At 46.6% G+C, this 13,704-nt stretch overlaps 1 protein-coding gene across 1 annotated transcript in view; it reads right to left on the bottom strand.

Moving 5' to 3' along the window:
• CSMD2 (CUB and Sushi multiple domains 2) overlaps nucleotides 1–13,704 on the bottom strand; it is a 675,416-nt gene that overhangs the window by 217,554 nt on the left and 444,158 nt on the right. The window contains 2 exon segments of the mRNA XM_081223918.1: nucleotides 1,325–1,513; nucleotides 2,967–3,182. Of these exon segments, the coding sequence (XP_081080044.1) occupies nucleotides 1,325–1,513; nucleotides 2,967–3,182 (405 nt within the window).

Here is a 13,704-nt window from a genome sequence, read left to right as displayed (position 1 = left end):
GGGGCTCCGTGCGGTCGTCTTGGGCAAGGCTGACCTCAAGGGCTCTCAAGACGCCGGCACCTGTTTCAGTCAGTGCAGTGCTGCTTTGATCTCTTTGGTATATTGGGGTTTTCTGTAATATTTAGCACTAGCGGATAGCAGTGAGCATGGAAGGTACTCCACTGATCCAGCCTGTGTTCCATCGAGCCCCATGGTGTGAGCATCGAGCGAGCAGAGCCATGAACCTTGTAAATGAGGGACAGCCAGCAACTGTCCCCAGTCCCTGGGATATCACCCCACTTCTCTTCACCCTCTGGGCCTGGAGCTCTGAATAGCCTGCTCCAGCACGCTGGCAAGGAGGCCGGCAGGACCTTGGGTCACAGAGCTCCTGGTCCCAACTCCATCAGCTGCCTCTTTAACTCACCATCCACTGCTCTCCCCCTCGCTCGCTCCAGACTGGCCTCCAAGCTATTCCTCAAACACCGAGCATCCTCGTGGCTTGGGGCCTTGGTACTCTGCTTCCTCTTCTCCCATGAATTGGCTCCTTGAATCCCTTCAGATCTCTACTAAAATGTCAGCTCATCAGAGAAGTCTTTCCTGACGACTTGTTATAAAAACCTCCAGCACTTTCTAAGCTGACCGTCTTTCTCTGTAACCCTCAACACTGCCCGACACACTACACATCCATGCGTTTACAGCTTATCTCCCCCCACCACAATGTGAGACCAGGAGTGCAGAGACCTTCTCTGTATTGTTCACCTTTGTATTCTCAGCATCCAGAAGCAGGCCTGACCTGCGGTGGGTGCTCTATAAATGAACCCAACTCCTGCTTCTCTCTCTCTTCCCCAGCGGAATGGAGGAAGTCTTTCTAGAGATCTCAAAAGCTAGCACCCTCATTGGACAAGTAAAATCAGCCCTCTCCTCCACCAGATGGGGATTCTCCATGGGCAAAGGTCATACCTCCTTCCTATAGGTGCACCCACACACCCCACCCAGATTTCTCCGCAAGAGGCATCAATTAGCCATGGGAATGTGTGTTAAGGGTGGGAGGTAACAGCATAGAAATTGATTTCATCCGAGTGCCTACTGTGGACCCGCTTTGTAAAGGTCCGTTGAGGCTACAGAACAGCTCATGAAGCAGGCATTGCCATCTCTCCTGTACCGATAAGGAGGTTGGCGTGGAAGGAGGGTAGGCCACCCACCCAAGGTAACCGTGTGCTAAGACAGTCCTTAAACCCAGTCCTGTCGGCCTCTTGGCCCAGGTGCGTTCCACCACCTCCCAGCAATTGACTAAAGTCCGGCCAACCCCATTAGTGAAGCAAAATGAAAGCACGTGACCACCTACCAACACACCTTGGCAGAGGCGAGCTCCACAGGCGCCGTCTGCCCCCCAGGCACGTGATGCGGGCCGTGCCCTCCAGACGGTACCCGGGGAAGCAGGAGAAGGTCAAGGTGTCGCCTACACCAAACTGCAAGCCCTTCCGGATGCTGTAGGCTGGGACCTCAGGCTCCTCACAGGGCTCCAAGTCATACTCTGGAAAGGCAGCAGGAGAGCTGGGGTCAGACACAGAGGACGGGAACACACAGACAAAGACACCACGGAGAAGAGGACGAGAGAGGAAGACAGAGGTACAGGATACACACCGATGCACGAAAAGTAAGGAGAGAAGGAGAGAGAGCCCGAGAGGGACAGAGACAGGTGAGAACAGGCAGGTGTGTTCTGGGTGGTCTGAGTGCCTCCAGACCATAAGCAGTGGGAGAGAGCACCGCCTTTCTGGAAACATGCTTCCCGGGAGTGTTTCTGAGGCTGACCCTTCCCTCCTGTCCCTTCATCTCCACATGAACCCCAGCCTCAGGCTTGTGGACTCTCCTGCCTCTTTCTCCCTGGGCACCAAGCCAGATCAATTCAATCAGCCTGGTTCTAGAGGTTCAGAATGCATGACCCAGCCTAGGGCAACTTACATTGGGAAAAAGAATCCAAGTGCTTCAGCTGAAGCTGTGTCTTGGTAACGCTGGCACTTGAGGCAGATGGCATGTGTGACGGAGTGGCATTTATGCACCAGGGACCTGACTCTAGTGACTTTTATACCTCTAGTGATGATATAGAAGTACCTTTTCCCTCATCCCCAAGGGCATCTCCCTTCTGGGACACAGTACCCCGGGGCTCTGTGTGGTGGGGAGAAAGAGGCTGGATGAGGCAGACTGGCTGGATATGTCCCATCAGCCAGGACATGGCAGGTGGCATCTGCTGGAGGGACACTGTGAGGCTGAGCTCGGCCATGTCCCATTTCCTAGAGGTCAGATAGCTCTCAGCAATCCCAGGGGAATCCATCTGCTGTCTCTGCTCCTGGCTGGTGGTGGGAGGGGGTGGTCTGGGAGCAATAGTATGAGAACAGCGGGAGGACTTGGTACTAGAGGAGTGAAGCGTCCTCTTTTCTCCCTGAATGAACATTAATGAGCTTTCTTTTCAGGATTCCTAAACACAAAGATAAATATCCATGGCTACTAAATTAGCATTGGTGAAGTAGCCCCCAAATGAGACCAAAACACTCCAAAATGTGAATTTCAGTCTCCCTTCTTTTTCTTTCTTTCTTTTTTTTTTTTTTTAGAAATTGCTGTGGTTGTAAAGTAGTGGAAGTGGAATCAGAAGAAGAATCTGGAATTACTAGGGTAGGATGGGACTCCTGAGGTCCTCTAGTTCAATCAGTTGGGTTGGTCATGTTCAGAGTGAAGCCTAAATACCTTCACAGAAGGAGATTCCCCAACAGACCTGCTAATTCCTTCCAAACCCACTATAAGGAAGTTCGTCCTTGTGTCTAACCCAACTATCTTCTGCTGCAGCAGTGAGGTCCCTCTCCCGGAGGCTGGGGAGGGGACCAATAGCCATCTGCTGGGAAGACCAGAGGCTGGCAGCAGGGTGGGGGTGGGGGTGGGAGGGACAGAGTGCTCAGCCATCACTTACCCCGAGGGACCCTCACATGCTTTACCTGAGAAGGTGATGTTGAAGCCTTCGTAGGACATGGAGAAATCAGAAATGAAGCGGACCTGGGCAGTGAAGTTGCCGTAGAGTCCAGCGCTGATGGGGGCTGGCAACCGGGAACCGGTCAGCTGCCTCAGGGGCTGGGTGAAACTGCCGTTCTCCGTGATGAGGAGGTAGTCATGGCTGCTCTCCAGGTGGAAGGTGTGGAAAGTGAAGAACACACCTGCCAGGAGACCAGAGGGTCAGGGTGATGACAGTGAGAGGCCTGAAGGGGCTCAGCTGCACGATGATTTCCCGTTTGCAAACATCTGTCGGTGTGCAGAACCTCAAGCTTGAGCATGATCAACACACACCAGCCAACCTGAATGAAGGAACCCAGGTGAACCGCACACGCCTCTGCCCTGAGGTCCAGTCAGGGAGAAGGATGCTGCTTTCTGGTTGTCCCAATTTGAAAGGGAGATTTATGGCTAGGTCATTCATTCAGTCAACAAGTATTTGTACATTTATTGGATACTTCCTATGGGTCAGGATCCAGGGCTAGGTGGGTGCAAGGGGATATAGCTACAGTACAGAGTGACAAATGCTGGAACCAATGCGGGTCAGACTGCGCTGGGGGGCAGAAGGGAAAGAGGGGAGGGTAGGATGCCCTCACTAAAGAGTGAGCATTTGATTGGGGTCTTAAAAGGAGGCTTAGGAATTAACTGGGTAAGAGGGGAAAGGGCACCCCAGGCAGGGCACCGGAGACAGAGCCGCTGTGGATTCCAGGGCTCTGTGAGCTGCACGGTGCGGTTGGACACACTAAGCAGGAAACATCTGGAAGAGGGGCTGGAAATGTAGGCTGGGGCTGGACTGGATATTTTTCTGGAGGCATTGAGAAGCCATCCTATCCAGAGTGTATCCGATTGCAGATTAGCAAGATGTTGGTTGCTGTGAGGAGGATGAAGTGGAGGGAGAGAGAACAGTTAGAAGGATGTCAGCCATGCACTGGGGGAAAGTGGATGGGGGCTGGCAGAGGGGGTGAGAGCAGGAAAGGGGCATGAGACTCAGGAGGTGAAGTGGACAGGGATCAGAGGCAACAGATGCAAAGGAGGAGATAAGGGATGATGGGGAAGGTTTTTTTTTATTTTAACATTAAAAAAAATCTTTACTGGAGAATAATTGCTTTACAATAGTGTGTTAGTTTCTGCTTTATAACAAAGTGAATCAGCTATACATATACATATATCCCCATATCTCTTCCCTCTTGTGTCTCCCTCCCACCCACCCTATTCCACACCTCTGGGTGGTCACAAAGCACCGAGCTGATCTCCCTGTGGTATGCAGCTGCTTCCCACTAGCTATCTATTTTACATTTGGTAGTGTATATAAGTCCAGGTCACTCTCTCACTTCATCCCAGCTTACCCTTCCCCTTCCCCATGTCCTCAAGTTCATTCTCTACATCTGCATCTTTATTCCTGTCCTGCCTCTAGGGTCTTCAGAACCTTTTTTTTTTTTTTTTTTTTTAGATTCGATATATATGTGTTAGCCTATGGTATTTATTTTTCTCTTTCTGACTTATTTCACTCTGTATGAGAGAGTCTAGGTCCATCCACCTCACTACAAATAACTGAATTTCGTTTCCTTTTATGGCTGAGTAATATTCCATTGTATATATGTGCCACATCTTCTTTATCCATTCATGTCTTGATGGACACTTAGGTTGCTTCCATGTCCTGGCTATTGTAAATAGAGCTGCGATAAGCATTGTGGTACATGACTCTTTTTGAATTATGGTTTTCTCAGGGTATATGCCCAGTAGTTGGATTGCTGGGTCATATGGTAGTTCTAGTTTTAGTTTTTTAAGGAACCTCCACACTGTTCTCCATAGTGGCTGTATCAACTTACATTCCCACCAACAGTGCAGGAGGGTTCCCCTTTCTCCACACCCTCTCCAGCGTTTATTGTTTGCAGATTTTTTGATGATGGCCATTCTGACTGGTGTGAGGTGATACCTCATTGTAGTTCTCCATTGTATATTCTTGCCTCCTTTATCAAAGATAAGGTGACCATATGTGCATGGGTTTACCTCTGGGCTTTGTATCCTGTTCCATTGATCTACATTTCTGTTTTTGTGCCACTACCATACTGTCTTGATTACTGTAGCTTTGTAGTATAGTCTGAAGTCAGGGAGCCCGATTCCTCCAGCTCTGTTTTTCTTTCTCAAGATTGCTTTGGCTATTTGGGGTCTTTTGTGTTTCCACACAAATTGTGGAATTTTTTGTTCTAGTTCTGTGAAAAATGCCATTGGTAGTTTGATAGGGATTGCATTGAATCTGTAGATTGTTTTGGGTAGTATAGTCATTTTCACAATGTTGATTCTTCCAATCCAAGAACATAGTGTATCTCTCCATTTGTTTGTATCATCTTTAATTTCTTTCATCAGTGTCTTATAGTTTTCTGCATACAGGTCTTTTGTCTCCTTAGGTAGGTTTACTCTCAGGTATTTTATTCTTTTTGTTGCAGTGGTAAATGAGAGTGTTTCCTTAATTTCTCTTTCAGATTTTTCATCATTAGTGTATAGGAATGCCAGAGATTTCTGTGCATTAATTTTGTATCCTGCTACTTTACCAAATTCATTGATTAGCTCTAGTAGTTTTCTGGTAGCTTCTTTACGATTCTCTATGTAGAGTATCATGTCATCTGCAAACACTGACAGCTTTACTTCTTCTTTTCTGATTTGGATTCCTTTTATTTCTTTTTCTTCTCTGATTGCTGTGGCTAAAACTTCCAAAACTATGTTGAATAAGAGTGGTGAGAGTGGGCAACCTTGTGTTGTTCCTGATCTTAGTGGAAACGGTTTCAGTTTTTCACCATTGAGGATGATGTTGGCTGTGGGTTTGTCATGTATGGCCTTTATTATGTTGAGGAAAGTTCCCTCTATGCCTACTTTCTGGAGCGTTTTTATCATAAATCAGTGTTGAATTTTGTTGAAAGCTTTCTCTGCATCTTTTGAGATGATCATATGGCTTTTCTCCTTCCATTTGTTAATATGGTGTATCACATTGATTGGTTTGCATATATTGAAGAATCCTTGCATTCCTGGAATAAACCCTACTTGATCATAGTGTATGATCCTTTTAATGTGCTGTTGGATTCTGTTTGCTAGTATTTTGTTGAGGATTTTTGCATCTCTGTTCATCAGTGATGTTGGCCTGCAGTTTTCTTCCTTTGTGACATCTTTGTCTAGTTTTGGTATCAGGGCGATGGTGGCCTTGTAGAATGAGTTTGGGAGTGTTCCTCACTCTGCTATATTTTGGAAGAGTTTGAGAAGGATAGATGTTAGCTCTTCTCTAAGTGTTTGATAGAATTCTCCTGTGAAGCCAACTGGTCCTAGGTTTTTGTTTCTTGGAAGATTTTTTCTTCCTTTCTTTCTTTTCTTTTTTTTATTTTTTTGCGGTATGCGGGCCTCTCACTGTTGTGGCCTCTCCCACTGTGGAGCACAGGCTCTGGACGCGCAGGCTCAGTGGCCATGGCTCACGGGCCCAGCCACTCCGCGGCATGTGGGATCGTCCCGTATCGGGGCATGAACCCGCATCCCCTGCATTGGCAGGCGGACTCTCAACCACTGCGCCAACAGGGAAGCCCCCTGTTAGAAAATTTTTAATCACAGTTTAAATTTCAGTGCTTGTGATTGGTCTGTTCATATTTTCTATTTCTTCCTGGTTCAGTCTCGGATGGTTGTGCATTTCTAAGAAGTTGTCCATTTTTTCCAGGTTGTCCATTTTATTGGCATAGAGTTGCTTGTAGTAATCTCTCATGATCTTTTGTATTTCTGCAGTGTCAGTTGTTACTTCAACTTTTTCATTTCTAATTCTATTGATTTGAGTCTTCTCCCTTATTTCCTTGATGATTCTGGCTAATGGTTTATCAATTTTGTTTATCTTCTCAAAGAAGCAGCTTTTAGTTTTATTGATATTTGGTATCGTTTCCTTAATTTATTTTTCATTTATTTCTGATCTGATCTCTATGATTTCTTTTCTTCTGTTAACTTTGGGGTCTTTTTGTTCTTCTTTCTCTAATTGCTTTAGGTGTAAGGTTAGGTTGTTTATTTGAGATGTTTCTTTTTTCTTGAGGTAGATTGTATTGCTATAAACTTCCCTCTTGCAACTTCTTTTGCTGCTTCCCATATGTTTTGGGTCATCGTGTTTTCATTGTCATTTGTTTCTAGGTATTTCTTTGATTTCCTCTTTGATTTCTTCAGTGATCTCTTGGTTATTATGTAGTGTATTTTTTAGCCTGCATGTGTTTGTATTTTTTACATTTTTTTTCCCTGTCATTGATATCTAGTCTCATAGCATTGTGGTTGGAAAAGATACTTGATACGATTTCAATTTTCTTACATTTACCAAGGCTTGATTTGTAACCCAAGGTATTATCTCTCCTGGAGAATGTTCCATGAGCACTTGAGAAGAAAGTGTATTCTGTTGTTTTTGGATGGAATGTCTTATAAATATCAATTAAGTCCATCTTGTTTAATGTATCATTTAAAGCTTGTGTTTCCTTATTTATTTTCATTTTGGACGATCTGTCCATTGGTGAAAGTGGGGTGTTAAAGTCCCCTACTATGATTGTGTTACTGTCAACTTTCCCTTTTATGGCCATTAGCATTTGCCGTATGTATTGAGGTGATCCTATGTTGGGTGTATAAATATTTACAATTGTTATATCTTCTTCTTGGATTGATCCTTTGATCATTATGTTGTGTCCTTCTTTGTCTCTTGTAAGAGTCTTTATTTTAAAGTCTGTTTTGTCTGATATGAGAATTGCTACTCTAGCTTTCTTTCGATTTCCCTTTGCATGGAATCTTTGTCCATCCCCTCACTTTCAGTCTGTATGTGTCCCTAGGTCTAAAGTGGGTCTCTTGTAGACAGCATATATTCAGGTCTTGTTTTTTTTATTCACTCAGCCAGTCTGTGTCTTTTGGTGGGAGCATTTAATCCATTTACATTTAAGATAATTATTGATATGTATATTCCTATTATCATTTTCTTAATTGTTTTGGGTTTGTTATTTTAAGTCTTTTCCTTCTCTTGCGTTTCCTGCCTAGAGAAGTTCCTTTAGCATTTGTTGTAAAGCTGGTTTTGTGGTGCTGAATTTTCTTAGCTTTTGCTTGTCTGTAAAGGTTTTAATTTCTCTGTCAAATCTGAATGAGATTCTTGCTGGCTAGAGTAATCTTCGTTGTAGTTTTTTCCCTTTCGTCACTTTAAATATGCCTGCCACTCCCTTCTGGCTTGCAGAGTTTCTGCTGAAAGATCAGCTGTTAACCTTATGGGGACTCCCTTGTATGTTATTTGTTTCTTTTCCCTTACTGCTTTTTTTTGGGGGGAGGCACATGGGCCTCTCACTGTTGTGGCCTCTCCCGTTGCGGAGCACAGGCTCTGGATGCACAGGGTCAGCGGCCATGGCTCACGGGCCCAGCCGCTCCATGGCATGTGGGATCTTCCCGGACCGGGGCATGAATCCGTGTCCCCTCCATCAGCAGGCAGACTCCCAACCACTGCGCCACCAGGGAAGCCCTCCCTTACTGTTTTTAATATTTTTTCTTTGTATTTAATTTTTGATAGTTTGCTTAATATGTGTCTTGGCGTGTTTCTCCTTGGATTTATCCTGTATGGGACTCTCTGTGCTTCCTAGACTTGATTGACTATTTCCTTTCCCACATTAGGGAAGCTTTCAACTATAACCTCTTCAAATATTTTCTCAGTCCCTTCCTTTTTCTCTTCTTCTTCTGAGACCCCTATCATTAGAATGTTGGTGCATTTAATGTTGTTCCAGAGGTCTCCAAGACTGTCCTCAATTCTTTTCATTCTTTTTTCTTTATTCTGCTCTGCAGTAGCTATTTCCACTATTTTATCTTCCAGGTTACTTATCTGATCTTCTGCCGCAGTTATTCTGCTATTGATTCATTCTAGAGCATTTTTAAGTTCATTTATTGTGTTGTTCATCATTGTTTGTTTTCTCTTTAGTTCTTCCAGGTCCTTGTTAAATGTTTCTCATATTTTCTCCATTCTATTTCTAAGAATTTGGATCATCTGTACTATCATTACTCTGAATTCTTTTTCAGGTAGACTGCCTATTTTCTCTTCATTTGTTTGGTCGGTTGGGTTTTTACGCTGCTCCTTCATCTGCTGTGTGTTTCTCTGTCTTCTCATTTTGCTTATCTTACTGTGTTTGGGGTCTCCATTTTGCAGGCTGCAGGTTCGTAGTTCCTGTTTTTTTTGGTGTCTGTCCCCAGTGGTTAAGGTTGGTTCAGTGGGTTCTGTAGGCTTCCTGGTGGAGGAGGCTAGTGCCTCTGTTCTGGTGGATGAGGCTGGATATTGTCTTTCTGGTGGGCAGGACCGCATCCGGTGGTGTGTTCTGGGGTGTCTGTGACCTTATTATGATTTTAGGTAGCCTCTCTGCTAATGAGTGGGGTTGTGTTCCTGTCTTGCTAGTTGTTTGGCATAGGGTGTCCAGCACTGTAGCTTGCTGGTTGTTGAATGGAGCTGGGTCTTAGCATTGAAATGGAGATCTCTGGGAGAGCTTTTGCTGTTTGATATTACTTGGAGCCAGGAGGTCTCTGGTGGACCAATGTCCTAAACTCAGCTCTCCCATCTCAGAGGCACAGGTCTGACACCCGGCCAGAGCACCAAGACCCTGTCAGCCACACGGCCAGGTACGTGGGCAGTTTCTTGCCTTTTGGGAAGTCTGAGGTCTTCTGCCAGTGTTCAGTAGGTGTTCTGTAGGAGTTGTTCCACATGTAGATGTATTTCTGATGTATTTGTGGGGAGGAAGGTGATCTCCAAGTCTTACTCCTCTGTCATCTTGAAGGTCTCCCCAGGTGATGGGGAAGATCTTGACCTGAAGGACAGTGATGTCTTTTGTGACCCGGGGTCGGACACATAGGAAGAAGAGGAGCAGGTGGTAGAAGGGTAATGGCCTTGGCTTTGAACACCCTGAATGTTTGGCATTCAAGCAGCGTTGAGCTAGTGGGAACTGGAAGTACAGACTTAGAGTTCAGGACTAAGGTCAGACTACAGCAGTAGATCTGGGATACCTGCTACCTGAATCCACAAGCATGAAGAGGACCAGGGCAGGGAAGGGCGGCCATCAGAGGAGGGGCAGATTGGAAACCTGGGGGAGGAAGGGCATCAAACAGAAGACAGGGAGGAGGGGGATTGGTGGGGGAGGGGACAGGCAGCCATCTCATCTGAGATGAGAAAAAGGGAGGGGACCTCCACTGAGGGGGAGGGGCTAAGAGCACTCAATAAAGACAATAACATTCAGCACTAAGTATGTGTGTCACTGTCCTGAGTTGCCCTTTAGTTGGCCCCTATCAATCAGAAGGGAAGATACAGAAATATTTCACCCTGCTAAGAACCCTCCAGCATGGGTATGATTATTCTCATTCCATGTTACACCTGAGGAAACCAAGGCACAAAGCGATGAAGTCATTTGTCCAAGGTCGCCCAGCTAGTAGGTGGGAGAGCTGAGATCTGAACTGAGACAATCTGGTGGCAGAGGCTGTGCAATAAACCACCCCACGAGGCAGCTTCTCCTGCTATGGAAAGAGAGCCCGCGGTAGGAGGGTCCAGGTGGCCGCAGGGGTCAGGGTTGAGCAAGGTTATGGAGCAGCAGAATCTTAACACCCAGAGCAACTCTTGAACTTGTCCAGATGGCAGTTGTGCTTGGGTGGGCAGATGTGTAATGCACGACCACCCACGGGTGAGTGTGCCCATGGGAATACATGCCATGGATGTACCAGGGCAGGAACTCGGGTAGGCGAGGAATGCTGCACCCAAGTGCTATTCAAAGTCCACAGACTTTAGCATCTGGGGCATTGTCTGGAAGCTTGTTGGAAATGCAGCATCTTGGCTTCCACCACAGACATCCTGAATCAGAACCTGCATGCTAACAAGATCCCCCAAGAGATCTGTAGGCACATAAAAGTGTGAGGAATACTTCTCTAATTACTGACACGTTTTTGATAAACGATGGTTAGATCCAAGGTCTTAATGCTTAAGCATTTTAGATGTTTTCATTTTTTTTTTGCCTCTCTGTTGATAGAAACTGGTGATCTGGAGTATTTGGGATTCTAGAGGTGGGGGTTGTGGGGACAGAACCCAGTAGAGGTGGGACCAGGGAAGCAGCTTGTGAATGCCCTGTGCCCGGGCAGCTGACATGCATCCATTTACCTGTTTACTCAAAGACATAGACTCTGAGCACCTACTAAGTGCCAGGCCTGTGCTAAGCACCGAATAAGATCTCCCAGTCTAGAGGAGGAGACAGGCACATCAGCAGCGAGAATACAGAGTGGGGAATACAGAGTGGGGACACAGAGGGAGAGTGGGCAACTACGCCTCCGGGGTTGGGAAGGCTTCACAGGGATCACAGTCTGGGACACGAGGGGTGTAAGCATGCTTGGAACCCCACGGGTATGTATGCCCGTACATATCCTGTACTGCCGATACATAAATGCGTATGCAACTGAGTAAACTGTTCTCAGTCTGCAGAGCTTGGGAAGAGGCTTGGTGGAATAGATGTCTTTCCCTCCTCGCTGGAACACAGGGTTGGGTGGAGGATGAGTCAGACACAGTAACGGGCAGAAACAAAGGTGAATGAAGCACTCTGCCTTTACTCTGTTTTTCCAGCATGCAAATACAGCCCCTCCAAAGGAGTAAACATTTGGCAGGGATTCTAAGGATGAGTAAACAACTGAGGTGAAACTCCTGAGTTTCCCAGCTATGCTGATTGCTTGGGGCTCTTTTGGCCATCGTGTGAAAATGAAGACATTGTCACAGAAATAGAAAGGCCCTGTGTTGGAGTTTGAATCCAGATTTGGCGTGACAGATGGACACACAAACGAAGACTCCACTGTAGTGAAACATGCAGAATCATGCAAAGGGCATTAACACCACACTGGAGCAGAAAGAGCAGGGCCATGGGAAAGGAGGGGATTTGGAGGGAGGCCGACCTGGGTCAAAAGCCCGTCTACCAGCCAAAGTGTCTGGGCCAAAGTTGCTCTGCGTCTTTAGGTGACATTTAATCTTTGGGGAGAGGAACACCTGGGGCAGCACATGCAAAGCCCACGGCACAGTGCCTGCACACAGTAGGCATTCTTAGTACTCAGTTCATCTAACTCCCAGACAGCCTTGTGGGTTAAAAGATGTCAGGCCCGGGGTCTTAGCAAGGGCATGTGATCTGGACTCCTGAAATGGCTGTTCCCTTGGGCTGGGCATGTGGTAAGTTGAACAATTCTGAATTTCACAGAGTTTTCAGTTTTCCCAGCTGGACTTCTACCTGGTAGGGAGCAATCGGAGTCAGCAGCCTCCATAGGTCTGTTAACCCGAGATACTGTTACAAGCAGAGCCTGAGGGGTGCCCTCTGGAGAAGGGTGTGAGTTCACTTTAATTCCATTCATATAGATATTTCTGGAGTTTCTTATGTGCCAGGCATGAAGCCAGCAGCTGAGGAAACTGCAGGAAGCAAGGCAGACATTTCTCTGAAAGAGCTTGGAGTTGGTCCGGGGGACAGATGACGAGGATGCCAAGTTCCGTACAGTGGGGAGAAGTCTGGGATTGGGAAGGTACAGGGTCACACAGGAGCCTGTGGAGGGGGGCCCCACCCAGACCCAGCGCTGGGGGCAGGGGGACGGGAAGGTTCGGTAGAGGAAGTGAATTCAGAAGGATGAGCAGCTGGCCAGGCAAAGGGAATGGTGGAGACGATGCGGGGACAGGCGGTGTTCCAGGAGAAGAAAATTGTCCCATTGTGCAAAGCTCTAGAGGACAACGAAAGCCTAAGAAGTTCTGGGAACTGAAAGAAGTTCAGTGTAGCTAGAACTTAGTGCTTAGAGGGCTCAGAAGGAGGCTGAGAAAGGTAAGACAGGGCTATAAGGCCATGCTAGCTAGTTTACAATTTGGGGCTCAATGCTTAGGGTCTGGTGAAGCCTTTCAGTGGTTCTAAGGAAGAAGTGTCCTGGTTATACATCAGTGACCTCTTGTTGATTCTCTGCCTGGAACACTTCTCATCCTGGCTAATTCCTGTTCATCCTTGAAGACTGGCCTAAGTCTCAACTCCCCACCTGTGTCTGCTCTATCCCAGAACTGACCATGGTACATTGAGAGGTCTCTTTAGGCTGGATCTCTACCACTAGACTACAAGGCAGGCAGCGCCAGAGGGTCTGTTCCCCTGTGTTTGCCTAGCACCTACAGCAAGCGCGAGTATCAAATAAGCATTTGTTAAATATTTGTTGAACTGCATTGACTTCTAAGGAAAGACACAGGTAGAAAGGCAAAGAGGAACATACACCCCTATAATTACAGACGTCAGATGCAGAGAGAATCATGACTATGGGGAGTCGTTACTCTAGGGGTCACAGGGGGCTTTCTTTTCCTCTCGATGCCACAGAGTAGCTTCTGGCTCTGGCAATGGCCAACTCTGGACCAGGCTTGGTGGAAACAGCTCTGCAGGATGAACAAGGACGCTGCCTCCATCCCTCCTCTCCTCGGGAACAATACTGTGGGAAAAAGGGGCCAGCCCCGCATTGCCCTGACTGCCGGAGAGTCCTGTCTTGCCCAAGGCTGTCTTAATCCCGGCTAAATACCAGGCCTATTAAAGGCAACAGTGACAGTGCTTAAATACATGAGGTGGGATTATAAGTGACTTTTCTTTCAAATTTTCCTTTTTTATACAAATAGTATACTTTACATGGAATACATATTTAGTG

This window comes from Mesoplodon bidens, assembly GCF_964165515.1.
Source record: "Mesoplodon bidens genome assembly, chromosome: 2".
Lineage (NCBI taxonomy): Eukaryota > Metazoa > Chordata > Mammalia > Artiodactyla > Ziphiidae > Mesoplodon > Mesoplodon bidens.
The sequence above is the reverse complement of the archived record's forward strand: the minus strand, read 5'-3'. Positions and strand labels throughout refer to the sequence as shown.